A 24,912-nucleotide genomic window follows, 5' to 3' on the forward strand; every position below is an offset into this window, starting at 1 on the left:
TGGTGGCAGCGGTTTGTAACCCTTGCTGGCCTCTGTGTGGGAGCTCTTGTGGCAGATGCTGTCCCTGCGTGTCTCAGGCTCTTCCCAGCGCTCTGCTTTCCCCATCGAGCCAGAGCATGCTCCTCCCACCAGGATTTCCTTAGGAGCCAGGATTTTATGCCCCAGCCAGGTTTTCCACAAAGGTTCCTTTAAGCTGGGTATCAAGAAGGAAAAGATCTCCCAAATAATTCGCTGTGGAGGGGAGGCTTTGTGGCAGGAGAAAATCTCAGAGCCAAAATCCCAAACGTGGCCCATTAAACATTGTCAAGCAGCTTCTTCCTTTCTGGTGGGGAGCAGGGTGAAGCCCTTTAGGGTTTATGGTGCATTTTGTTTTCTCCCTGTTAAAATGATCTGGTTTTACTGTTATTTCCCTTTTTTACACTTCCACCTCCCTCCCAGCGATGGCTGCACCCTGTTCCCAGTGTTCTTTCAGATTCTTTGGATGAAAAAGTATTTTATTCAAGGTTTTATTAAAAAAACCCCAAAGCCCACGAGTTAAATTCTTTGCTGTTGTGCTGCTGGGTGACTCTTTGCCCTCTCTCTGAGCTGCCTCGCAGTTACACTCAGACTTACAAGCCTGTGTAAAGCAGTAGTCACACACAGCAAGGGAGCATCTGCTGCTGCCAAAACGAGCATCTGCCTGGAATAGCGCTCCTAAAATTCAGATTGTGCTCCTAGAATCCAGGGATTTTTCCAAATACAATGAACAGAAATGCTCTGATTTCCTGTTTGAAGATATTTCAGCCTTTAGGGTGTGCATCCCTCACGATGCAGCACCGTGGCAGAGTTTACTGACCATGCACAAATTGCTGGGAATTGTTCTGGAGAAGACCTCTGCTCTGCCTCATGTTGTGCTCTCCTTCTGGCAGAAAGCACCAGCAATTGCTTAAAGGAAGAACAAAATGCAAATAAAGGGACCTTGCCTTGTTTTTCCCCCCAGACTTTTAATTTTGATTCATAAGGATGCAGGTAAAGAGAAGAAAAAAACCACTTTTCATCCTGCGGATGAACAGCTTTAACCTTGTCAAATTTTTAGCCCTTTTGGCTGGTTCAGTTTATATTTCCTGAATCCATATCCCATGACTGCAGATCACAGGCTATTTCCTTCATGGATGACCTGGATCCAGGTGGATCTGAGTCTTTTGGGGTGCTCAGGGGACATATGTAGGACCATATTGGTGCTTCCCTGGCACCTGCAACCAGGAAAAATCCAAGTAACTCCAGGCCTGCAAATACCAAAGCCCTGAGGTTGAACTGACCTGGATCAGCCTCCCACCTGCCAATTGATTTTAAAGAGCAACAGAGATGTGAAATGAGGTTTTCCAGCTTTGCCCCTTTATATTTGTAATAAAGTTGATGTCCTAAATAAAGGTGGTGAAATGCCCTGTTGCTTTTTACTTACATGGTTGCCTCTTTCCCTTGAAACTGCTAAATTCCTGCTAAATTCCCCTTGGAAAACAAGATGTGCAGGTGACCAGACTGAACCTGGATGTATGTACACGTGTGGGAGCTGACATTTTTGGATTTGGGAAAATTTTTTTTTCACAGATTTTTTTTTTCCTCCACAGAAAAACTCCAGATTTCCCCATTTGTTTGCAAAAAAATGTGTTTTCCTTCATTTTTCCAGCAGCAGTTCCTTTAGAGCCAGCTGTGACAGCCAGGTTTAGCAGTTTGGGGTGTGAGAAGAGGTCTTTTTTTGGTGCAAAATGTAAGGATATGTTACAGGGATGAACGGGAACCACCAGCCATAGGATTGCCTTCTGTTTGGGTTTGTAATGAGCAGTGAGAGGCTGTGGAGCTGCAACCTCTGATTTCCATTCCACAGCACTTATATTTCCTTTTAAAACTGGGATTAATTGTAATCCACAGGCAGTGTGGACAATACCAGTTGAAAGATTCAATTTAATGAAGGAATGGGAGTTTCAATAACTTGGAATCAGAGGAACATTAGGGAAGACAAACAGAGTTTGTTTCTGACAGTGGAGACCACGAGGGATAAAAAACACCCTCCACCCAACCCCCCTCCGGTCATTAGAGTGAGAAGTTACAGCATAAATGAGAATTGTGGTGTAATTAAGCCCCATCCAACCTGGCCTTGAACATTCCAGGGATCCAAGGGGCAGCCATAGCTCCTCTGGGAATTCCATCCCAGCCCCTCCCCACCGTCACAGGGAACAATTCCTTCCCAATATCTCATCCCAACCTCCTCTCTTTCAGTTTGCAGCAATTCTCTGCCTGCAATTCCTTTGTCCATTTATTTACTTTGTTGGCCATTCTGCTTGGAGATTTTTAGTTCTCAATTTTGAATTTATTTTCTTACCTTAAGAATTTGTATTTCGCCCCGGGGACATTTTGGACGCCAGTTTGGTCACGAGTGGTTTTTGCAGAGGAGAAGGGAGGTAACACTTCCCAATCCCTTGGGAATGCCTGTAGGGCTGTTAGAGGCAATGAGGCTTCTTGGTGTCTCAGCATGGGTGATGCTGACAGGGCTGTGCCAGGTTGGTTCCCATTCTGGATTTACTGGGAAAATTTACCCTGCTTCCCCAGGAACTCCAGGAATTCATTTCAGGCGTCAGTATGGGCCAACCAAACCATCCCTGGTGTGATGTCAGGAGGAAATACCATCTTGGATACCACAGAGTGGTAGCACCAGCCTTTGGGGACAAGAGCTGGGATACTTTGGACCTTGGAATCTGCTTTTTGGGATGATTTTGTTATCCCCAAGACATTTTTTCACATGGTTTGGAGTTCTCTATGTTGATATTCTGACCTGTGACTGGGAGGTTTTCTAATGTTTTGTTGTTGCTGTTTTCTGAATATTAATGCTGCAAGAAAAAAATCAGGAATGTGGTAAAAAGAGCTCCAAGTGCTGTTGCATGTGTTTATGCAGAGTTTGGGAGATTTTTAAGGTCAGTTATTTCTGACACAGTTATTGTTCTAGCATTGATGGTGTTTTTATTAATAACCAAGGCCTAGAAAACCCTTGGGGCTTCAAATCTGGGGCACTGTTTCATCTGGCATCACCTGAGCACGTGCTGTTTGTCCCTGCAGGGGGTTCTTTGGATGTTTATAGAAAAATTCCAGAACACGTTCTCGGAAGGATAGCAGTGGCTGTGAGTACTTGGATTGCTTTTTGTCTCTCAGTTTTTGATTGTGTGTAAAAAAATCTCTGATTCAAGTGTTCATTGGGACGTTGGGGCATCTCCAGGGTCTGTGTGCTCGTGTGGAAGGAGGGTGCTTCCTCTCTCCTGCTCCTCCAAACCATCCCTGTGCACAGGGACTCTGGGATTAAGGAAAACTTCCTTCTGAATGACCAGCACATGGGAGGCTGGAGGTTCATGGGATGGTGAGAGGCATGGGACTCCTGTCCTATGAGGAAGGACTGGGAACTGGGATTGTCCAGCCTGGAGAGGAGAAGGCTCCAGGGAGAGCTCACAGCCCCTTCCAGGGCCTAAAGGGATGGCGGGCCAGGACACAGGGAATGGTTTCCCAGTGCCAGAGGACAGGGATGGATGGGATATTGGGAAGGAATTCCTCCCTGTGAGGGTGATGAGGCCCTGGCTCAGGGTGCCCAGAGAAGCTGTGGCTGCCCCTGGATCCCTGGCAGTGTCCAAGGCCAGGCTGGAGCACCCTGGGATAGGGGAAGGTGTCCCTGCCCATGGCAGGGGTGGCACTGGATGAGCTTTAGGGTCCCTCCCAACCCAAACCATTCCAGGATTCTGTTGTACAGATCTGTGTGAAAGGATGGGATACATTGAGTGGGGTGAGGGGAAAAAAAAAGAATTTGCTGAAGGTCCGTGTGGTCACATTCCTTCCTATCACCGTTCCTTCCCATCAGCCCTGCTGGATGGAGCAGTGCTCTTAATCACCTTTATTTAATTAATTAATTATTTAATCAGCCTTTAAGCCCTCCTGTTCTCTGTGGTGCCTTCAGAAGGTGATTCAGGAGCCCTGGTGGGGATCCTTTGCCTCTGAGCGTGTGATTTCCATCCTGACTGTCCTTATGCTGCACAGAGTGACTCCATGAGTTCTCCTTGCCAGGTTGAAGGATTAAGTTGGTTCCTGCTGCCAAAATGCAGTGGCAGAACAGATCTCCTGTGTTCTCCTCAAGGCAGGTGAGGAGGATGAAGTTTTTTGCTTGGCACAAGCGAGACCCAGGCACAGGCTGGTGTCTCACCCCTTTCACACCTGAGCAGCCACGGGGAGGAGTTAATAGGGGTCATTTTAGGGGTGATGAGTCTGTGGTGTAGGAAGAACTCCTCAGAACCTCCTGGGTTTGGTCTCAAGGTGTTGACAGTGGGATCCTTAAAGCCCCTGGTAGATCATCCTTGGGGCTCTGCAGCATTCAGCTGCTAAAAATTCACTGGCCATGATTGAAAACTCAAATTACAGACCAACAGAAATTTAAAAAGTTTAAAAAAATCCCTCTTCCTCCACAGCTGAACACAGGGTAATGACCAGTGTCTCGGTGGATCTCACCAGGGAGGGAGATACTGCTAAACAATTGCTAAATATAAGGAATACTTTGATAACTTAAGCAGTTTAAAGCAAAACAAAGTTATTCTATCATGTGCCATTTAATTAAGTGCTGGGTTTTCACATTCATTATACATCAAGCTGACAATTTAAATCCTTTAATCCAACACAGGCAGCTATTTAGTCTCTGTTCATTGTAATTCACAGCTCTACTTTCCTCTTAATTTGTGTGGCCTGCCCAGGGTGATGAACATCCCTCTCTGATGCTGTTTCCTCTGAGTAGCTTCAAATCTGCTCATTATGTACCTGCCAGTTCCTTGTGGAATTTGAGTGCTCTTCACCTCTAGTTCAGAGGGAAAACGTTTCATCTCCTCTTCCCTCTGGAGCAGGGAGTGGGAAGTTGCTCACAGCATCCCCATATCCCTGATGATGATGTCGATGGTTTGATAACTCTGGGATGGGCCTTCCAGCATTCCTTCAACTGCTCATTCCTTCTCCTTTTCCTTATCTCACTCACAGTGTGTGTTTAATCCATCACCACCTCATCATTCCCTTGGGTTTGTCTCTCCTCTCCCCCATCCTCCCCTTGGCATTCCACAGGTGTTCTCCTCCAATTTCCCTCTCATCCATAATGGTGGTGCCTCAGCCCCACCTTTTATGTCTCGATGTCGGTGGGTTTTTGCTCCCCTGGGGTCATTTTGTCCCTGATCAGTCAGCTTGTGAGCCTGACTCCCTGACATGGATACTTAGCTTTTCCTAGTTATTTTATTTCCTGCTTTCCTGTGCCCACTGTGGAGCAGGGGGTCAGGAAAGAGGGGAACAAAGGCGCTTCAGAGAAGGGACTCAGCCCTTCCTCCTGCTCTCAGAGCAGAAGGTGTGCGCTGAGGCTGAACCAGCACTGGCAGCTCCTCTGCTCTGGTGCTGATTTTTGGCGCAGTGGAATTGTTGGAAGGAGGCAGCAGAAGCCTTTTGTTTTCCAATGGATTTCTCAGTGGCAGCAGGAATGGCTCCGGTGAGCCTCCCCACGTTGTGTCTGAGGTGGCAGCAGAGCTCTTTTTGGGGGCTGGGGCACCTTTGTGCCGAGTCCTGCACGCAGACACCGTAATCCCCCTGAACAGCTTGGGGAGATTACCCAAATCCTGGGATTGCTGCTCGCTGCTGCCCAGGAGGAGAGTGCCAGACAAAAGCTGCAGCTCACACGGATGCCTTTTGGAGACAAAACCTGCAGCTTCCATAGTCTCTTTTTTTTTTTTTCCCTTCCCCATGTCCAGAGCCATTTGTCTTTTATTCTCCCAAGACATGTCCAGTGCATTAATCCATGGAAGCTGCTTAATAATACGTGTGACCTGCACATCTGTTAACTGGAATAAGCTCCCGGTGTATTTGTAGAAGTTTTGAAGTGAAACCATTCCCAGAGAAAAAGGAAGCAGCACATCCAGGCATTCCCTGCATCCCAGCACTCCTCTGGCCCCGACTTCAGGATTTCTGTGGTTGGACTTGTTGATCTGGGAGGGCTTTTCCAACTTGAATGGTTCTAAATGGGCATCACTGGGTCTGCCTTTCTCATACATTCCCCTCTCAACCAGACTTTCTCGTGGATGTGGAGCTGTGGGAGCAATTCCAGAGGAGGCCATGGAGCTGCTCCAAGGGCTGGAGCCAGGCTGGGAGAGCTGGAAATGTTCACCTGGAGAAGGGAAGGCTCCAGGGAGAGCTCAGAGCCCCTTCCAGGGCCTAAAGGGGCTCCAGGAGAGCTGGAGAGGGACTGGGGACAAGGGATGGAGGGACAGGACACAGGGAATGGCTTCCTGTCCAACCCGGCCTTGGACACTTCCAGGGATCCAGGGGCAGCCACGGCTTCTCTGGGCACCCTGTGCCAGGGCCTCACCGCCCTCACAGGGAGCAATTTCCCCCTAATATTCCATCTAACCCTGTCCTCTGTCAGTTTGAAGCCATTCCCCTTTCCTGTCACTCCATCCCTTGGAAATAGTCTCTCTCCATCTTTGTTTTTGGTTCCTTCAGGCACTGGAAGGCCACAGTTGGGTCACCCTGGAGCTGCTTTTCTCCAGGCTGGACAATCCCAATTCTCTCAGCCTTTTCTGTAGCAAACATGGAGGGATCTCTGACTTCACAGTAAAATTCCTCCCTGTTTGCTGCGTGAGGCACAATCAGTGAGACAGGGAAATCTCTCTCCTTGCTGCTGTCCTTTATTTGTGTGGAGGGCTGGAGTGGTTTTTAAAGGAAAAGTGGATCCTGGGAGCCCCAAAATGACGCTGTGGTCGCTCCTGGCTTGGTGCTGCCATGTCCTGAGTTGGGCTGTGGGTGTAAAACCCTCTCTCCCTTCGCTTGCCACTTCACACATTTATTTTCCCTTCCATTTCTGAAGCAGTGACACTGTGCTCTGTATTTTGAGCGCTAATGTTGATTGAAGTTCTCCCAGAAAGGATGTGCACTTGAACTGTCAGGAGAGTGAGTGATTGACAGCAGGTAGAAGTACTTTTTGTGTCAAGGCTTTGTCAAGGCATTGTTGTAAAACCTCCTTTACTGAATACCAATAATTCCTGCTCCAGCTTCAATCAAAAGATTCTCCCTTCCAGCACCGTTTTAGAATAATATTTAATGCTTAAGAGTCCTTCCCTAATAGGCAAATGTAAGGGGAGTGAATAACGAGGTGAGTCCATTTGGGGGGCTCCTGTGAGCATATTTACAGCCCAGGATAAAGGGAAAAGCTCCTTTTTATTCCTCTGTACACCCAGAGAATCTGGAGGGAGAGTTTGTTAAATTCCATGGCTTCCCTAACTGCTTACCCAGCCCATGTTCCATAATAAAGATGTCTCATAACTCGCAGCTGTTGATTTGTTTAATCAGAAATGTTTCCTTTTTTTTTCTTATGGGTCCTTGCTTTAAAGTAAATAATTTCCTAATGGTTTCAAAGATTTTCAATAGTCTAAATATGCTTTTAATAATCAAAGAGTTTACTGTTCTGAAAATCCCTTTGGCCATTGGAAGAAGCTTGAAATGGGGCATCTCCCTGATTTATTTTTGCATTGATACATTATTATTTTCATTATCATTATTATTATCATTATTACTGTTATTATTATGTCAGAATGCTGTAAATAGAATTCCCACATTTCGCTTTTCATAAGCCTTGGAATCATAGAATGATTAAGGTTGGAAAAGACCTTTAAGATCATCAAGTCCAAGCTTTTTGAAAGGCTTGAGGTGAAAAGCCACACCTCTGGGCAGGCAGAATTGGACCAACCCTTTTGTTAAAGGTAACAACCATCTGAGGTTGGGTTGGAGTGGGTTGGGTTTGGAGTGAGTTTAAGAGAGGAATTATCCCCTGGAACAATTCATTTGGGATCCACCATTGTTATTTGCTTTACAAAGAGATTCTGACTCCACCAACAGCGTTTTTCTTACAGAATAAATCTTAGAATTTGAAAGCATTTCTAATCCAAGAGGAAGGCAGAAAATTACTGTGCTCTCTGCCTTCACTCTGCATCATATTTTTAGCACTTCTGCTTGATCACTGCAACACAAATAATTTCATTTTGGGCTACTCAGAGCACAAAAAATGTAATTGTCTTGACTGCAGAACTCACACAACTTCAGCAGTGTCAGAAATGCTTCGTTGTTCTGGAGATACATGAGGAAAGCATCTTGGAAATGAATTAAATGTCACCTCAGAGATGGAAAGTGTCTAAAAAAGCTTTGCTGGCTGAGCCAACAGGGTTGGACTGGGGAGGTCAGCAGGGGCTGAAATGTGTTTGTGGAATTTTGTGCTGCAGTAACTGGTTTTGGAGTTTGGCTTTAGCAGTTTTGGTGGTGGAAGGAGGGAATTCTGGAGTAGCAGGGCAACATCTGTCCAGGGTGAGGGGTTGTATTTACTTTTGGGAATTGTGTTTTAGGAGCTGCAATCTCTCTGCTGTGAGATGCATTAGGATTTGTGTTGGTGCAAGATGAGTATGAGGGAGAATGAGGGAATTTTTACAGCTCAAGAAGAAAAGTTCCACGTTGGCATTGAGTGAATGAAAGTGTGGAAAGTAAAGGGAAAGTGCGGGAGGCAGCAAATGGGAAGAAAGGGAAGGGAGGATGAAGTGGAAGAGGTTATTAGAGATTTTCTTGTTTTCTGGCCTTTTTTTTACAAGAAGACAAATCATCACATCCTTTGGCCTCCGTGGTTTTTAACAGCCCAGCAAAGACAGGTGAATTAAAGACACACTGAAATGCCTGAAGGGATTCAGTGTGAGCTCAACTGACTTCAGCCTCCAGGTCCTGGGAAGAAATCATCTGTGTATTAATAAAGGACCTGCTGCAGGTTTTTAGCAGGGGCTCCCCTGGGTCCTGCAGGGAGGGATGTGGGCTCTCCCCTTTTTGTGGTCCTGGCTCCGTTCTTACAGCTGGGTTCTCTGATGTCCCACCCCAGCTGACATGCGGAATTCTTCCTACCAGGAATCCCTAAAATGTGATTTTTTTTTTTTTTTCTTTTAACTTCAGGTTGTGAAAGGCCTGACCTATTTATGGAGTCTGAAGATTTTACACAGAGGTGAGTAGCAGATGTTTTCTGTTTTCCAGTGAAATTTTAACACCACTTTCCACAAAGGCACTTGACCAAGCAAACATCTGCTTTGAGTCCAGTGGGGTAATGCAGAATGAATCTTCCTCGTTAACCTTGCACGCTTACTTGTAAAATATTTTTATTGCTCTTTTATTGGCCTCCCTCCTCCCCTGAAAAGAAAAGGACTGAAGAGAGAAATGGATTTTACAAGGGTTTAGCAGCTGAGGGTTGCAAACAGGTGCCCAGTGGAAAAATCAGCGTGGAAATGAGATGTTTGACTGGTATTGGAAATAGAAAATAGTCAATGAATTTTCTTTGGTGCTTCAGAAATCTCATGGGACAGCTACAAGTGTTGCTGGAGACTTGAGATCTCTAAAATCGTGGCCCACTGTCCCCTACCATGGTCAGGGACAGTTAAAGGCTTCAAACCTGCTTGGACATAAGTCATTGTTGGGTTTTGCTGTTTATTCTCTTTCCTGCAGCTAATCTGGGGAGGTTTTTTTTAAACTTGTCATTTATTTTTGGCTTTTTCCTGTTACCTTTTGTTTAAAATATGTCTGTTTGGAAAAATTAGTTCAGATACACTAAAACTTTAAAAAACAATGTGGAAAATGCTGTTTAAAACACAGAGAAGCCCCTTCCTCCTACACCAGCCCTCCCAAAAAAAGAAAAAAAAAAAGGATAAACTCATTACATTTTTAATGTTTCTGAAGTGTCTGGAAGTAGCTGCTCTGGTTCCTGATGCAATTCCCCCATCTGCTCCCTCATCCCGGGAGCACAGCTGGGGGGTGCAGTAACCCAGGTCACTTCTGAGGGAAAGAGGAATCAGGAGAGACGTGGGGGATGTTAAATTCCAAACCAGAGAGCTGAGGCCATTCCCTGTGGGGTGACTCCTGCTTTTGCAGGGGCTGGGAAGTCAGGGTGAGGCCCTGGTGAGGTGAAGGGCCATGGCTGGGTCAGCGCCAAATCCTGGGATGGGTTGGGTGGGAAAGGACCTTAAATCCCATCTCATCCCATCCCATGGGCAGGGACACCTTCCCCTATCCCAGGCTGCTCCAAGCCCTGCTAACCTGGCCTTGGACGCTTCCAGGGATCCAGGGGCAGCCACGGCTTCTCTGGGAATTCCAGCCCAGCCCCTTCCCACCCTCCCAGGGCCGGGACATCGGCTCCAGCTCCTCCTCAGTCCCACACATCTCCATCCCAAGGATGGCTCTGACTGGGAGCAATGGGCTGTCCTGGGTGAGGCAAAGAGGGAGGTGGCCAAAAGAACAAGCAGAGATCAGGTAAGGACCTGGATTTTATGGAATCACAGAATCAGTGAGGCTGTAAAAGCCCTCTGAGACCATCGAGTCCAACCATTCCCCAGCCCTGCCAAGGGACACTGCCCCATGTCCCCAGCTGCCACATCCACAGGGCTTTTAAACCCCTCCAGGGATGGAGAACCTTTTCCTGTGGGGAAATCTTTCCTAATACCCAACTTGACCCTCCCCTGGCCCGATTTGAGGCCGTTCCCTGCCACCCTTTGTCCCCCAGGTTGAAGGGCTGCACCTGGATTTGGCCCTGGGCTGGATTAAAAGAACAGAAATAACCCAGAGCCCACAAGCAGCTCGGAGCAGACACAGATTGCTGAGGTGGCTTTGTTTCTGTGGTGGTTTAAACAACTCACCTGCTCTCCTGAATGCTGCCAGGTGCAGGGATTTATCAGTTCCATCCTCTCACAGCAAGAGGAGGAACAGTCTGGTGCTGGAGTGCCACAGGAGTTGTCAGAATAAATAGAAAAGGCAGCAGGAACATCCATGGCTGGGTATGGCTCTGAATAGGTTACACAGTCATTGCCACACTTTTATAACACCCAAAAAGGAAAGAAAATTAAATTTAAAAAATTTTTTAGCTTTCTCTGGCCACCTTCTGATGGTGATTTGGAGAGAGCATGGTGGAGCATAAACACTGTAACACTTTCTTGTGTTGCTGCTGTACATTTAAAACCTGGTTCAGATTTTTGCTGTTCCAGGAGAACAAAATCTCCCTTTCTGCCTGGGTTTCCTTGCTTTGATTGAGGATCAGCTCTGGGGTTTTGATGAATGATGTTTGGTCCTTGCTGTGGTCTGAAGAAAAGCTCAGAAACTGATTTTTCATCACACTTCTGGTTTTTCTGGCCTTGCTCTGTTGCTGGATTGACCCGAGCGAGAACAGCACTGCAGAATGCCATGGAGGGGACCGTGAGCATTCCAGGTTCAGCAGCTTCCCCAAGGGCTGGCTTTCAGTATTATTTTACCCATTTTTAGGATACAGAAAATGTGTATTTCTGTATCTTCAAAGCAGGAACAGAGGGATGGAATGGAAGACAGGTGATTAATTTCTCCAGGTGATGTCCTTCAGCTGTCTCCTGGTTTTGATGCTCAGAGGTAAAGGAAGGAATTTTGAGCCCTGACTTCCTTGCTGTCTCACCCAGGGCAGAGCAGGGGCTGGTGGAGAGTCAGGAATTTCCAAGGAAGGGGTGAAGCAGTCCCAGGGCAGAGCTGTGTGCCTGGAGCGGGGATTAAAGCAAAGGAAACAAACAATGAGCAAGTCTTTTATTGCAGATCAGACATCTCAGCAAATATTACAGCTTAACTTCAAAACAAACCTCGCAACTAATGAGGTGATAGCCGTGCATATTAATAAACCCCGAGCTGGAGTCGCAGCCATCACACCCACATCAAACATAAACATAAGATTAACACCTCCACCACTTCTTTGGAAGATGTGAGAATGTCCCAATGATAAGTGTGCTCTTTTCCCCAGAGGATAAGAAGTAGAAATGGAAGGGTAATGAGAAATTAACTTAGATTTAAAACAGAATTAGCAATTAAACAAGTCTAATCATGTACAAAGTCAAAGTTTGTATAAAGACAAACCAAAATCTGTTAAGTTCAAGAATAAGTATAGACCGTGTGCATTTTATCTGGTATGTTTTGCTTTGTTCACACCTGCTTATTAAAGGAAGTGCAGGAAATAAATGTTACCCACTTGTGTTTAATTGTACTGAGCTGGATTACTGTGCTTGGCTCTGTGAGTACTGGGAGTGTTTATATATATATTTACTTCATGATTTGGGCACCTCCGTTCCTGGTTAGGTTTTAAACTGGTGCCAGAGTTGTGGAAGTGTTGCTGGTTTGAAATGTGGGAGAGCTGAGGATGTGGAGCTCTCGTGCACTGTGGGTTGCTCTGTGGCAGGAGGAGGTTTGTGCATCGCTCAGACCATCTCCTTTTCCTCCAGGATATTAGAAACCAAGGATATTCCACTCCTCTTTGTTCTGGATCAGCTGGAGAGCGCTGGTTGGGAGGGACAGGCACTGGATGAGCATTCCCATCTTCTCACCAGCGATTGTTTGATGAGGATTTCACCAAAGATGTCCAGAGCAGCATATCTGACTCCCCGCTCTGCTGTTTTATCTCTGTGGGAAATAATCAGCATTAGGGCCCTCTGTAATGAAGCACAGACACAAATCCAGGGGTGTGGATGTGGATGTATCAGCCTGGGAGAATGGAAGGTGTCCCTGCCCATGGCAGGGGGGAACAGGATGAGCTTTAAGGTCCCTTCCCACCCAACCCATCCTGGGATTCTCTGTTTCCATACATTTATTTATGTCTATATGTATAGCTAAACACATGCTTGCCCACTCATGGACCACTTAAGGCTTATTTAAAAAAAGATAATCCTGGCCTCTGCCAAACCACGCTGCTGCCTTCCTTGAACCCGGCCTGTTGCTGTTTGCTGTTTTTAAAAAACAGGAGAAGTCAAGAGACAGCTTTTAAAGAATCTCAGGGCTTTTTTTTTTTGTCTCCCTCACACAATCATGAATCTGTTTGCTTTTCAATGCCACAAACGAGTGAAATGTTTGGTGTTCAAAAAGCTGAACCTCTGATGGTTCTGTTTACTGGTAAGTAAGAGCTTGGAGGTCCCATTTATTTGCAGAGAGGTGAAACTACTCAGGCAGCTCCATCACGAGGAGAACTTGTTCATCCTCCATAATGATGCTTCATAGAAATCATTTGTATTAAGCAAGCCCTGGTAATGGGAGCATAATGACCCCTTTTGGCTCTTGTTTAAATTCTTTCACTTCTAAACACTAATATTAATCACAAGCAGATGGTGCAGAACATTATTTATGCACATTCGTTTCCCAAACCCAAAAAAATATTTAACCCATTAACTGAAGTGGGTTGTGAAACCAACAGGCTAATTTGCTGATGGGCTGATTTTTCTCCCTGCTTTCAGTGTATTTCCTGCAGGGTTGTCACTTCCTTCTCATTTTGAGGAAATGAACACAACCATTGGAATGCACAGCAAATATTTGATTAAATTCCCGGATTTTGTGGTGCTGTTTAATTCTGCTGGAAGGACAGCTTGGATTTGCTCTTGCCGAGTTTGTTGGACTGTCCCATGCTCTGCAGGGTCCCCAACCTCCCCTGCCCGTCCTTAATGCTTTCTGCCTTTTAGGATTTTCTCTTCTTTTCAGCTTTGTTTGTGGAAGGATGTCGGGATCAAGCAATGCTTAATGAATGACAGATGGTTTTTTAATTCTATCAACTTAGTGCCACTCTCCCACGTGGCAGAGGGGAAGGGGAGATGGGGCCTTGGCTCTTCCTGGGTGGGAGCTGGGCAGTCCTGCTGGGACAGGGCACAGACATGGGGTGGTGGTTTCCTCTGTGGGTCGTGTTGAGGGAGCAAGGATGTGTGGGCGGCTCTTGGAGAGCACAGAATCCTGGAATGGTTTATACTGGAACGGCTAAACTCATCCAGTGCCACCCCTGCCGTGGACAGGGACATCTCCCACTATCTCAGGGTGCTTCAACCTGGCCTTGGACACTTCCAGGGATCCAGGGGCAGCCACAGCTGCTCTGGGAATTCCAGCCCAGCCCCTCACACCCTCCCAGGGAACAATTCCTTCCCAATATCCCATCCGTCCCTGCCCTCTGGCACTGGGAAGCCATTCCCTGTGTCCTGTCTCTCCACCTTGTCCATTTGGTTGCTGATTATTTTTGTTACAGCTAAATAATACAACTTGGATTTAGCAAAGTCACTCAGCTCTGGAGGAGACAAAACTCCATCAAAAGTGCAGCACGTGGATTGAATTCCTAAAGACGGAGATCAGGAAACACAAACTGAGGCTCTGGATGCTCAGGACTGGGTTTTTGGCAGGGGGAAATTATGGAATGTACCAGCAGTGTTGATAACTCACTTCAAAAGTACTGATCCACTTGGGGTCTGTAAGGAACTATTGAATGCTCCCATTTTTAATCTGGATTTTTAGCTCAAATATAGCCGAGCATTTAATCAGCTTCTTAATTGAGGTTATACATTTCTACATCGCAGAGACAAATTAAGGCAGCTACTGTGGTACCAGGAAACAGCTGCTAAACCAAGGCAAACCTAATGATAAACAAAATTAGGTTCTTTTCTAGTTGGGTTTCATCCATCTGCCCCCAACCAGTGCTCACTTTTAAAGGAGGCACAGATTCAAGCTATTGCTTTTAATCCATTTTGACAGAAGAAAGCAGTGATTAGGCAAAGCCACTGTGCTCTAATCTCCCCACGTTTAAGCCAGGCCATAACGTGCACATTCTGCTTTTCCACTGGCATCCCTGGAACGGCAAAGATGCTCAATGTTTCCTGCACTAAAGCCAGGCTGGATGTTCAGCACTTTATTCCCATGTTGATTTTACAGCAATGCACCGACTTCCTTTGGCATCAGGGGGAGGCAGCATTAGGATATTTGCAATGACAAGCTGGTTTTGGGATGGACATTGATGGTTTGTTTGCTGGGATGGGGTTGGTTGATCATTTTAGGGCTTTGCTGGTAGTTCACCTCTGCAGAAGCCCTAAAACATGGATGTGGAGCCAGAAGCTCTGAGGAACAGTGCACAGAGCAGAGCTGCAGGATTAATCCCTGTCCAAACGTGGTACTTCCATCTATCCCTATGGAATTCCATCTTTTTTTTTCAGGCTGATTTTCCAGTTTGTTAAAATCCCTGTGAGTTCCATTCCTGTCCATCAGTGCACTTGGTTTCTCTTCCAGACTGGTGTCACCTGCAGGTTTAATAATGTGGGTTATTGGTATTGTTTAAAGTCATCTGTGTGATACCAGGTCATAACTGTATGGAGAGGATGTCTTTTATAGTTTTATATATGTATGTATGGAATGTTATCTGTGCTGCTGACTTACAAACCATTGCATTTGAAATAGATTTTTGTAATATTTCCGATCAAAACCTACCATGCCAATATTCACAATGCTCCCTGGATATCTGGGGTTGTCCTGTGCAGGACCAGGAGCTGGATTTTGATGTGAGTCCCTTCCAATCGAGGATATTTTATATTTCTAGATATATGGTGTATATATTATGCAGGATAGTATGGATAATCCAGTTTTTTCCCCCAAACAGATGTGAAGCCATCCAATATGCTTGTGAACACCCGGGGCCAGGTGAAGCTCTGTGACTTCGGGGTCAGCACCCAGGTAATCCCCCTCTTTGCATCTCTCCCCATTCCCTTTCCAGTGTCAAAATCACCTGGCAGCCCCACAGCCAGCCGCTCTCTGCTGGGACAGCCCTATTCATTTTTAATCTCCGGGCGACTTTTCCTTCATCTGAATATGATTGTTCATTGTTTAATGACAGTAAAAACTGCTGATATTGTAATTACTACTTACGAATAGCAAACTTCATTGATATGCAGCTTTGATCTGGGAGCGTTTGGGCCAGACAAAAGGGAGGGCAGAGCACGAGACGTGTCTGGGGAGCCCAACTGGCCCACAATAAAAATTAATATTGGGAGCAACAATAGTGGTGGGCTCTGACAATGTGCAGCACAAATTTTAATTAATTTCCATTTTGGGCCTCCCTGGAGAACTTCTCTGCTAGTGACCCATGAGCTCGCTGTGCTGTTGATTTGAATTTCAGCACCTTTTCCTCTCAGCCAAACACGAGGCCCAAAGAGAAGGTCAGCCTTGTATTATGGGCTGTCAGGGGCTGTTGTCCCTCCAGCGTATTTAGTGCTCCTCGCATTCAGGGGATGAATTGGGGCTTTATTCACGTCTTGAGCCAGCTGACTGAGAAATGAGTATGCTCAATCCTACTTCCTCCCAATTGACTTTTTATATCAGACTAGTTTGGGGTACTAAAGCGAGAAGCATCCTGTTTAACACAATTGTTTAAGGTTATCTGCCATAAACTGTAATGCAGTGCTTGTTTAAATTGGAATCCTCATTCCCAACCCAGGCGAGATTTAATCATTTTTAACGCCTTGGCAGATAAATTTGTTCCCTTTTTACATAATTTTTAGTTGATTTATAGGAATGATGATTGTAGGTTAAATGAGGAATAATTGCCCATTTTATTTCCACATTATCTTTATATTGTTCTAACAGACTGTTTTGTCTGATAGCTGGTGAATTCCATAGCCAAGACGTATGTTGGAACAAATGCTTATATGGCGGTAAGTGCATTTATGCAGGAATAACATTGAAATGGAGCTATTTGTCCTCACTCCTGTTCTGTCTGGTGCAGGATCTATCCTAAATCAATCCTCAAATGCCATCTCTTCCCATCCCCTGTCTGTGGGACAGTTCCACTTCTTGCTGAGAGGGAAGAGTAATATTGGAAAAGTGGGGGGCTTAATGTATTTTTAGTTGTTTTTAGTGCCCTGTGACAACTGGGAACAAAGGGAGCCAGTTGGATATTCAAAACAATAGGTTTTCACTCACAGCTTGGAGCTTTTTGCGGATCAGTGACAGCCCCAAACTCTCCACAGTTTGGGAATGCTGGGGTTCAGGCATTTAAACCTGTGGAGAGGCTGATGGGTATTCCTAAACACCCTGTGGGGATGTTTCCTATGGAAATCTGAAGCTAAAAACATTGGGATTGATGATATCTGGGCATTAAAGTGCAAGTTGCGTAGTTCGTAACGTAGCAAGTCATCAGTACTTTCACTTTCTGTACAAACTTTGGTCAGTGTTTGTTAACATGAGACCACTTCTGTCCTGTTTCTGTACCTTAAAGCTGAAATTCCCATCTTTTCTTAGATCCCATTGGCACATTGCTAAGGATGGGGCAAGGTTGGGGTTCAGAGCTGCCAAGTGGCCTGTGCTGCTCCTGTCACCGAGATCACCACAGTGCCAAGAGCCAGCCTGAGAGGGAACTGCACAAATCAGAGTGGATTTTCCATCAGATCCATTGGATCCCTTTCAGTTCTCCATTTCAGACGTGAAAACTTCACTCCCTCAGTTTAAAGCAGTTTATGAACCCCTCTTGGTTTTGGCCATTAAAATTCTTCGAGCAAACTGCTTCTAATATTAACGATGAGAAAGGAAGTGCTCTGCTCGTTTAAAATAAAAATGTAAACAGCACAAAGGGGTTGATGCTCGTGTTTTTCAAACCTCAGGAAAGGAGAGGGAGAAATCCATGACCTTTAATCGCTTTCAGGTATTTTTTTCTGACTTTCTTCTCAGAAGAAAGCGGCACCAGGTGCACATTTATTTGCTAAGTGCTTTTCCACTCAAGGTGTTACTCATTGTGTGGCTTCTGAAAGGCTCATGTCACCATCCTAGAAAGACTTGGGCTGTCCTGTGTCATCAGAATACTCTGCAGAAAAATGGGGGTTTTTAAAAAAATATATAGATATAAAAAGAGCTGGAATACAGAGATCCAGACAAAGAAACAGCTTCAAATTAATCAACTTTTCCAACTCAGCCGTTACTTCAAACTGGTCTTAAGCAGGGCTGAGAATTAAATTGTGTTATGCTTTTAGTGCCCAAACCAAGATTACAGTTCTCTTTCCCAGGTGTACATTAAATAAATTGCTTTTTTTGCCTTCTTGTTTCTGGATGAATGTGATGCCTCCATCTCTTAATTGTGAGGGAGAAGTTGAAGCTCAAATGTGCTCGATCAGATTTTCTGTGTTAAAATTGTTTTGCTTCTTGATTGAGTCATTTGTTGTCATCGGATTTCTAGGCAAGTCCTCAAAAAATAATGAAGGTCATAAGCTTTGGTTCACCCACTTGGCAGACTGTCAGGGAATTTGAAACTGTTAAAAAAAATTGAGATTTTCTTTGAAAGAACCAGAAAAAAAAAAAAAAGAAGTTTTTTGACTGAGAAATTAAAATTTCCACCCAAAATGCGTTTTCTGTAAAATCATGTTGTCATTATGTTATATAGAAAAAAAAAGTTGGATGAAAAAATAGTCAGATGTAGAAATTATTAAGAGAAAATACTTTGGTCCATGTATCTAGAGTGATCCATGTGTTGCACCCTTTATGCATCTGTTATTCCTATTTTCCTCTTCTTTTCCATACTTTTAAATTCATGGGAGTACTTTTTTTTTTAAAAAAAAAAACCTGATTTTACTTGCCCTTATCTTTTGTGAACCCATAATTCCTCAGCAGAAGTTGCTGTTCAAAGCTTGAATTTTAAGAATAAACAATTTAATATTGCTCAATGTGAATTATAAACCTGATTTGGTGGCTCAGGAAGGGTCTAAAAAATCGGGTGGGTGTTACCACCTTGCTTGGCCCAGGGTAGCACATCCCATATTATGTTATGAAATTATTTTTGGCTGCACATTTGAATCTGTGTGAGGTTATTTGTCAGTATAAAAAGATGTTTAAAAATCCCGTGATGCTGTTGCAAACATTTCTAAGATATTGCTGACCTAGGTTAATTATTTTGGGTCACTAACAAATGAGATTTGGTCAAAGAGTTGAAATTGTGGGTGTTTCTTTGGGTTGTGGCAGTTTGGGAAGGTTGTTTTTAGAGGGGCTGTGGGCAGCACTGTGGTTTTTATTTAACGCTCACACTGCGATAAAAGCTCCTGACCTGGGATTAGCAGCACAGAGTAAACATCCAAAACCACATTGGACTGGCACTAATTTGGGAGTTTGTTTTCTAACAAAGGTCTCTGGATTATTAAAGACTGAAAACACAGCTAGTGCTTTGTAGGTGGCTGGGCCAGACAGGTGCATTAACAGCACAGTGGGGAGAGGAGTCTCAGGGAGCCTTTTATTGTTGCATTTCATGCTGTACTTGACCTTGGAAATGCTTAAATTGTAGCTTTCAAGTGAAAACCAGCAGATATATTTTACAGCACTCCATTTCATGAGGCGTTAAACCTGCTATTAATAGTTTGGAACAGGGGCTTTTTTTTTTCCTACAGGTCAGAAACCCAAAATTAAGAAGTATATCAAATAAAATTGCCACCGTGTGGCTTTGGTGATTCTTTTGGCTTCAGTAACTTTGCTTTTTAAACTGTAGTTACTCCCCAACCCCTGGACTCCACACAGGGAATCTTTTCCTTGTTGTGCTGCGTGGGTTTGGGGAGGGATGTGGGAACCATTGGATTCTCTCAACGTGACCTTGTGCTTCGCTCTCGTGCATGAGCCCTTGGCTTTTTCCTTGGATTAAACAACTCAAACACAAATCCTAGGCCAACCTTGCAAGGTGTGTGGACATGGATTTTCCTGAAGACAGGATTTGCTCTCAGCCAGGTTTTCTGGGGAGCTTTGGAACATCTTGGTGCCGAGGGGCAGCTCCAGTCTCTGCCCTGGGATCAGTGACAGACCCCAGGGAATGGCTGGAGCTGTGCCAGGGGAGGATTCGGTTGGATTTTAGGAAAAGGTTCTTCCTCCAGAGGGTGGCTGGGCACTGAACAGGCTCCCCAGGGAATGGGCACGGCCCCAAGAGCTCCGGGAGTGTTTGGACAACGCTCCCAGGCACAGGGTGGGATTTTGGGATGTCTGTGCAGGGCCGGGAGCTGGACTTTGATCCTTGTAGATCCCTCCCAGCTCAGTGTCTCCCATGATTCTGTGATTTTTCCCATTCCTTGTCCTGGAGCAGCTTTTGTGCAGCATCCCTGTCTGTCTGCAAGGCTCAGGAGGTTTTTTCTCTCCCTCTCTTCGCAGCCTGAGCGGATTTCAGGAGAGCAGTATGGGATTCACTCGGACGTTTGGAGCCTGGGGATTTCCTTCATGGAGGTATGCAGAGAGCTCTCACCTTCACATGCACGTTGCAAGACTCAAATTAACTCTTAACATCAAAATAACATCACAATATTTGAATTTAACCTTTTTTTATTCTTTAAATTCCCTGTGTATTCATATGCTTTCACCTATTGCAGATTTTGGCTGTATTTAGAATGGGTTTGTCCATTTGAGGTCTTAAATAAAACTCCATATTTGAGTAGGAAGTAGGGCCCGGTGCGTGGAGGCTTCTGCATCCCCTGAGCACCTCAGGGACTGAAAATTATGCTAATTTTGGGCTGCATCTTCCCAGGCCAGGCCTGAGTGGGTGATTACTGGGGTTAGAACAGCGGATTCGAGGTTGGAGCTGCTTAATGGCCTTGCAAAATCTTGGCAGAAATATTTTGCACCGTGGTTGAAGCCTCTACCCTGTGTGATTAAATAAAGTGGTTGGATTGAAGTGTTCACAGGGGCTTTTGGGAGAGATTTCTCACAAGCGGAGTTTGCAGCAGGAGAAAATCTATGAAAGTGAAGCTGTTCAAAGAGAATGTGGCTGGAAGCTGTGTGGTTTGGGGGTTGGAAAGGGATGATCTTTAAGGTCCATCCCCAGTCCAAACCAGTCTGGGATTCTAAATGCAGCCATCCAGGAGCAGCAGCCACAGTTGCTGCAGTTCTGGGCAGAATAAGGTCAGTTTTATTCAGGAAGGGGGTTTATTTTCAGTTTAAGGCTCACAAGGTGGTTTAAAAACATATTTTTTTGTAAAAACAAATGATTGTTGGTAGGAAAGTGAAGCCAGAGAGTTGAAGCTGAGGAGGAAGGCCTGTGTTAGGATCATGTCTTGACCAGGAAAATTGTATCTGGTGTGATCTGGGCTGGGAGAAGGGACCAGTGGCTCTGGACTGGTGGTGGCAGAGGGATGTGGTCACACAGCTCCTCCACACTGGCCTGGGCTGGCCACAAACCCTCCAGCAACAGCTCTCAGGGGAGTTTCCCAGCTTGAGGACAGTCCCAGGAAGGAAATTCCCCTCATTTCATCCTCTAAGAACCTTCACTCAAACCGTGGATGACTTGCACCATCTTTCCTGCTCTGCCTGACAAAGGCATGATCTGATTAACCAAAATCCTCAGTGCCTCTCTCTCTTTCTCTCTCTCTTTCTCTCTCTCTTTCTCTTCTCAATTATCATTAAGATGAAGCTGGATGTGCCTTTAGGTGAAGTGCAGCCAGTATTTTTTGCAGAAGGTGAGGTACAAGTTAAGCAGTCTCAGTGCTGGCCCTCTGCATCTTGGCAGATTTCATCTTTTGTAGCCCCCAAATGAACCATTTTTACATTTTCACACAATAAATTCCTTGCCAAAGCCCTTTTAACCAAAATGAGAGTGGTGAGTGCTGAATCACTGCTTCCAGATGTGGTAAATCAGTGTCACCAAAGCCGGCTCTGAGTGGCAGGGATGACACACTTGGATGTGTCACAGGGGAGGGAAGGCTCTTCATTTGTTTTACCACACATTTGAATGGTTTGTGATGCTGGAGAGCCCTCACTCAGCATTTGGGGAGAGATACAGACCATGTTCATACACTCTGTAAATAATTCTAGCCAAGAAAGGGCTGAAATTGTATTCCAGGAAGACTTGACTGTGGTGTTCTTGGTGATAAAAAGAGCGATAAAAGGACAGGACTTCATAAATAAAGCATTTCCCAGTTCCTTTGCTGAAATAAAAACTGTGCCCTAGCAGATCAGTGATCCACTACACACCCCAAGACATTTGGAGTTTATTTTAAGGTTGTTAGTGGATAACTTGGCTGGTCATCAATTCCATTTGCAGGGTGAATTTTATTAGGAAAACTCCTTTCATTTGCATTTCCACCCCTGTTTTACACCTTCCCAACTTTTTTCCTCCCTCCCTCTCCCTCCCACTTTGCACGGATGTCCCCTGAACCAGATGTGCAGGAACCAATTTGGGGCTGTGTGCTTTGTTAATTGGTTTGTCAGCTGCTCCTGCGAGACCTCTCCCCACCACGAGCAGGGCTTTATTGAAGTGCTCTGAGTGATGTGTTAAATGATGAAAGCAAGGACAGGGGCTTAGAAAAATGCCTCCAAAAAGGTGAAGAAGGTGCTCCAAGAGCCACGCAAGGTCACTGTCATTAAAGTAACACCGTATTGACATGGGGATTGGGAGTGGAGACACCCAGGCTCTGGCTGCTGCAGCTGTTGAAAAGGGAAGCTGGTGTTTGCTGTAGGATTTTAAAATCATCTGCACTCAGTAGGGTCGTACTCCAGCCCTACACCTCGGTGTTAGCACCATGGCACCATGTTAATTTAAAAGAAATATCTTGTGGGATCGAGTCAGCGAGGGCTGTGCTGGCGGGTGAGAATACAAAATTGTCAGGAAATGTTCTCATTTTCCTTAATGCTCTTCTGAGCCTTTCAGATGGCTGGAATTTCTTTGCTGCAAAGCTGTGTGTGATGAGAAATGGAAGTGTTATTTGGGAGGTTAAGGAAACTGCCCCAAAAAACTTGCTAGGAGAGAGGGAAAAGTCTGGGATGGGAGTCCTGCCTGAGCTTTGAGAAATGGGGAGTGTTTGTGCTCCCTTTGAGGCAAGAGGGATCTGAGGGCACTCAGTCTTCCCTTCAGAAATAGAAAAGATAAATTAAAAATTAAATTAAAAGATAATAAAATAAGATATGCAGCCATATCATCATCATTATTATCATATTATTATCATTATTATTATTATTGTAATGATTTTTGTTAGTTCATTTTTTTGAGTTTGCCTTTCTTCCTTCAGGATTTTTTGAAGGGAATGGAATTTAATCCATAACCTGGGGAAACTGTTTGAAAGTGTTTCATCACAAATAGTTTGTGTGTTTCCAGGAGGTTTTCCCGTGTTTTATTTAAGTGCTCTTGGGTTGACAAAGCAAGTTCAATTTAAACCAATGACATTGCTGTCACTACACTGCACACTGTGTCAGCATTTTCATTTATAAAAGCTGTTTTTCAAGGGTTTGTAACTCAGCCATAAAACACATCCAGGCTGCCCGGGCTGGGGCTGAGTTTGTGTGAGCTCTGGAACCCATTCCCTCTCTCCAAGAGCCGTGTCCTGCACAGGAGGAGAAATTAAATTGCCCAATATTTCTTGTTACTCTCCAATATGACTCTGATCCCACCTTCCCGTGGCTGTCATCCACAAGTGAACTCTAAAACATCCAAGGGAGGATAAAATACATCTGGTTGGGTTTTAATAGCAGCATCAAGGCCGGGTTGGATGGGTTTGGAGCAGCCTGGCATATAGTGGAAGGTTCCCTGCCCATGGAAAATGAACTTTAAGGTCCCTCCCAAGCCACCTCATCCTGGGATTCTGTGATATCCTTGCCAGGGCTTGTTTTATCTCCAGACAGAATTGGTGTAGTGTTAAAATGCAGGAAGTGAAAGCAATTTGCTAATGCCCAAAAACCAAGTAAATTTTGGAAGTAGAAGCTCGTGTGCTTGGCTTTTTGCTCCTCCTTCTGTGTCACATCCTGGTCTCTGCTTTCCACTGTCCTCTGTTCTCCTGTGTTCCAGGCCTTCTTTGAAAATTAAACTTTCCTACAGAGATTATCCCTGTTGCCTCCCCCAGGGAAAAGGAGTTTGTGCATCAGTTTTAATATTAGTTTCCTATTAATTCTTGAAACTCTCAGACTGAGAATTTTAATGCTTTGGTTACCAGAGTTCTCATGAACTGTGGATTTGTAAGAACTTTAAAGGGTTTTTAGCAATCTCTTAAGAAGTCATCAGGCATTTTCAGGGCTTGTATGCATTCCCACACACAGGAAAACCAGGAATTACCCAACAAATGTGCCTTTCCTCATTACTTCAGGCACGTCTGAGCCCTGGTTGCACTGTCAGAGTGGTGGAGTTCAGACTCTTCATCCCTCTCTGGCTGGGAGCACAGAGGGAGCTGGAGAAGAGCTCACTCAGCCCTCAAAGAGCCGGAGGAAGATGCTTGAAGAGGATGCTCCAAGAAAAGCAGCTCTGCTTGGAGATGGTTCTCTACAAGCACTTCAGTCTTAAGGATGTTTAACTGCATAAAACTGGTGTCTTGAGCAGCGCCTGGTCAAGGAGGGAAGGTTTCAAATCTCCTTCTGAGGAGTCTAAAATGTGGGATCAGTTACATCTCATCAGCTTGGAAGCAATGCTGGTTCAAGGCCAGGATTGTGAGCTGATCTGAGGGAAGTTCTGCAGGATTTCGCTGATCTGTGGATGCTGTGGGTGCTCTTGGACCAGGTCACACCCTTATCTAAACCAGGGCTGCAGATGGGGTGCTTAGGGACAGGGTTTAGTGGTGGTAATGGTTGGACTTGATGCTCTTAAAGGTCTTTTCCAGCATAAAGGATTCTGTGATTCCAGGTGGTGGAGGAAGAATCTGAAACCCAGATCTTGCTGGTACAGCCTCATTTTTGTAGTAGTCTGGAAGAAGCAGCCTCAAGTTGTACCAGTGGAAGAAAAGTAACACTTTTCCTTTAGGACTAAGCAAAGCAAGGATATAAAAAAAGCTTGTTGTTGTTGTTATTGCAATGAGGCTCACCTTGTTGCTGTCAGGTTTTAGGGACCGTAGTGCTGTGATGTTTGTGACTCAGTGACAACTCCTTGTGCTCAGCCAGGCAGAGGAGCTGTCACGTGCACAACCCACTCAGCAACCCGAATCCTTCTTATTGAGGAATATTTATGGAGTTCCAGCCATTCCTTGTGGAATGATGCACTTCAGAAACTCGTTCTTGGGAGAAAGCTGGCCTATATTTTTATTATTTTTTTCCCCTGGAGCTATTTTGGGTGATTTGTCCAAGCAGTGCCCATCCCCTCCG

General features: G+C 45.1%; 1 protein-coding gene across 2 annotated transcripts in view; it reads left to right on the plus strand.

Annotated features, from left to right (window-relative positions):
- Positions 1-24,912, plus strand: part of MAP2K5 (mitogen-activated protein kinase kinase 5) — a 119,839-nt gene that overhangs the window by 43,237 nt on the left and 51,690 nt on the right. For both annotated transcript variants that reach the window (XM_048317463.1, XM_048317462.1), the window contains exons 12-16: positions 3,091-3,152; positions 9,016-9,064; positions 15,506-15,579; positions 16,506-16,556; positions 20,014-20,085. In XM_048317463.1, the coding sequence (XP_048173420.1) occupies positions 3,091-3,152; positions 9,016-9,064; positions 15,506-15,579; positions 16,506-16,556; positions 20,014-20,085 (308 nt within the window). The remainder of the gene's footprint in view (positions 1-3,090; positions 3,153-9,015; positions 9,065-15,505; positions 15,580-16,505; positions 16,557-20,013; positions 20,086-24,912) is intronic.

This window comes from Corvus hawaiiensis, chromosome 13 (genome assembly GCF_020740725.1).
Source record: "Corvus hawaiiensis isolate bCorHaw1 chromosome 13, bCorHaw1.pri.cur, whole genome shotgun sequence".
Classification (NCBI taxonomy): domain Eukaryota; kingdom Metazoa; phylum Chordata; class Aves; order Passeriformes; family Corvidae; genus Corvus; species Corvus hawaiiensis.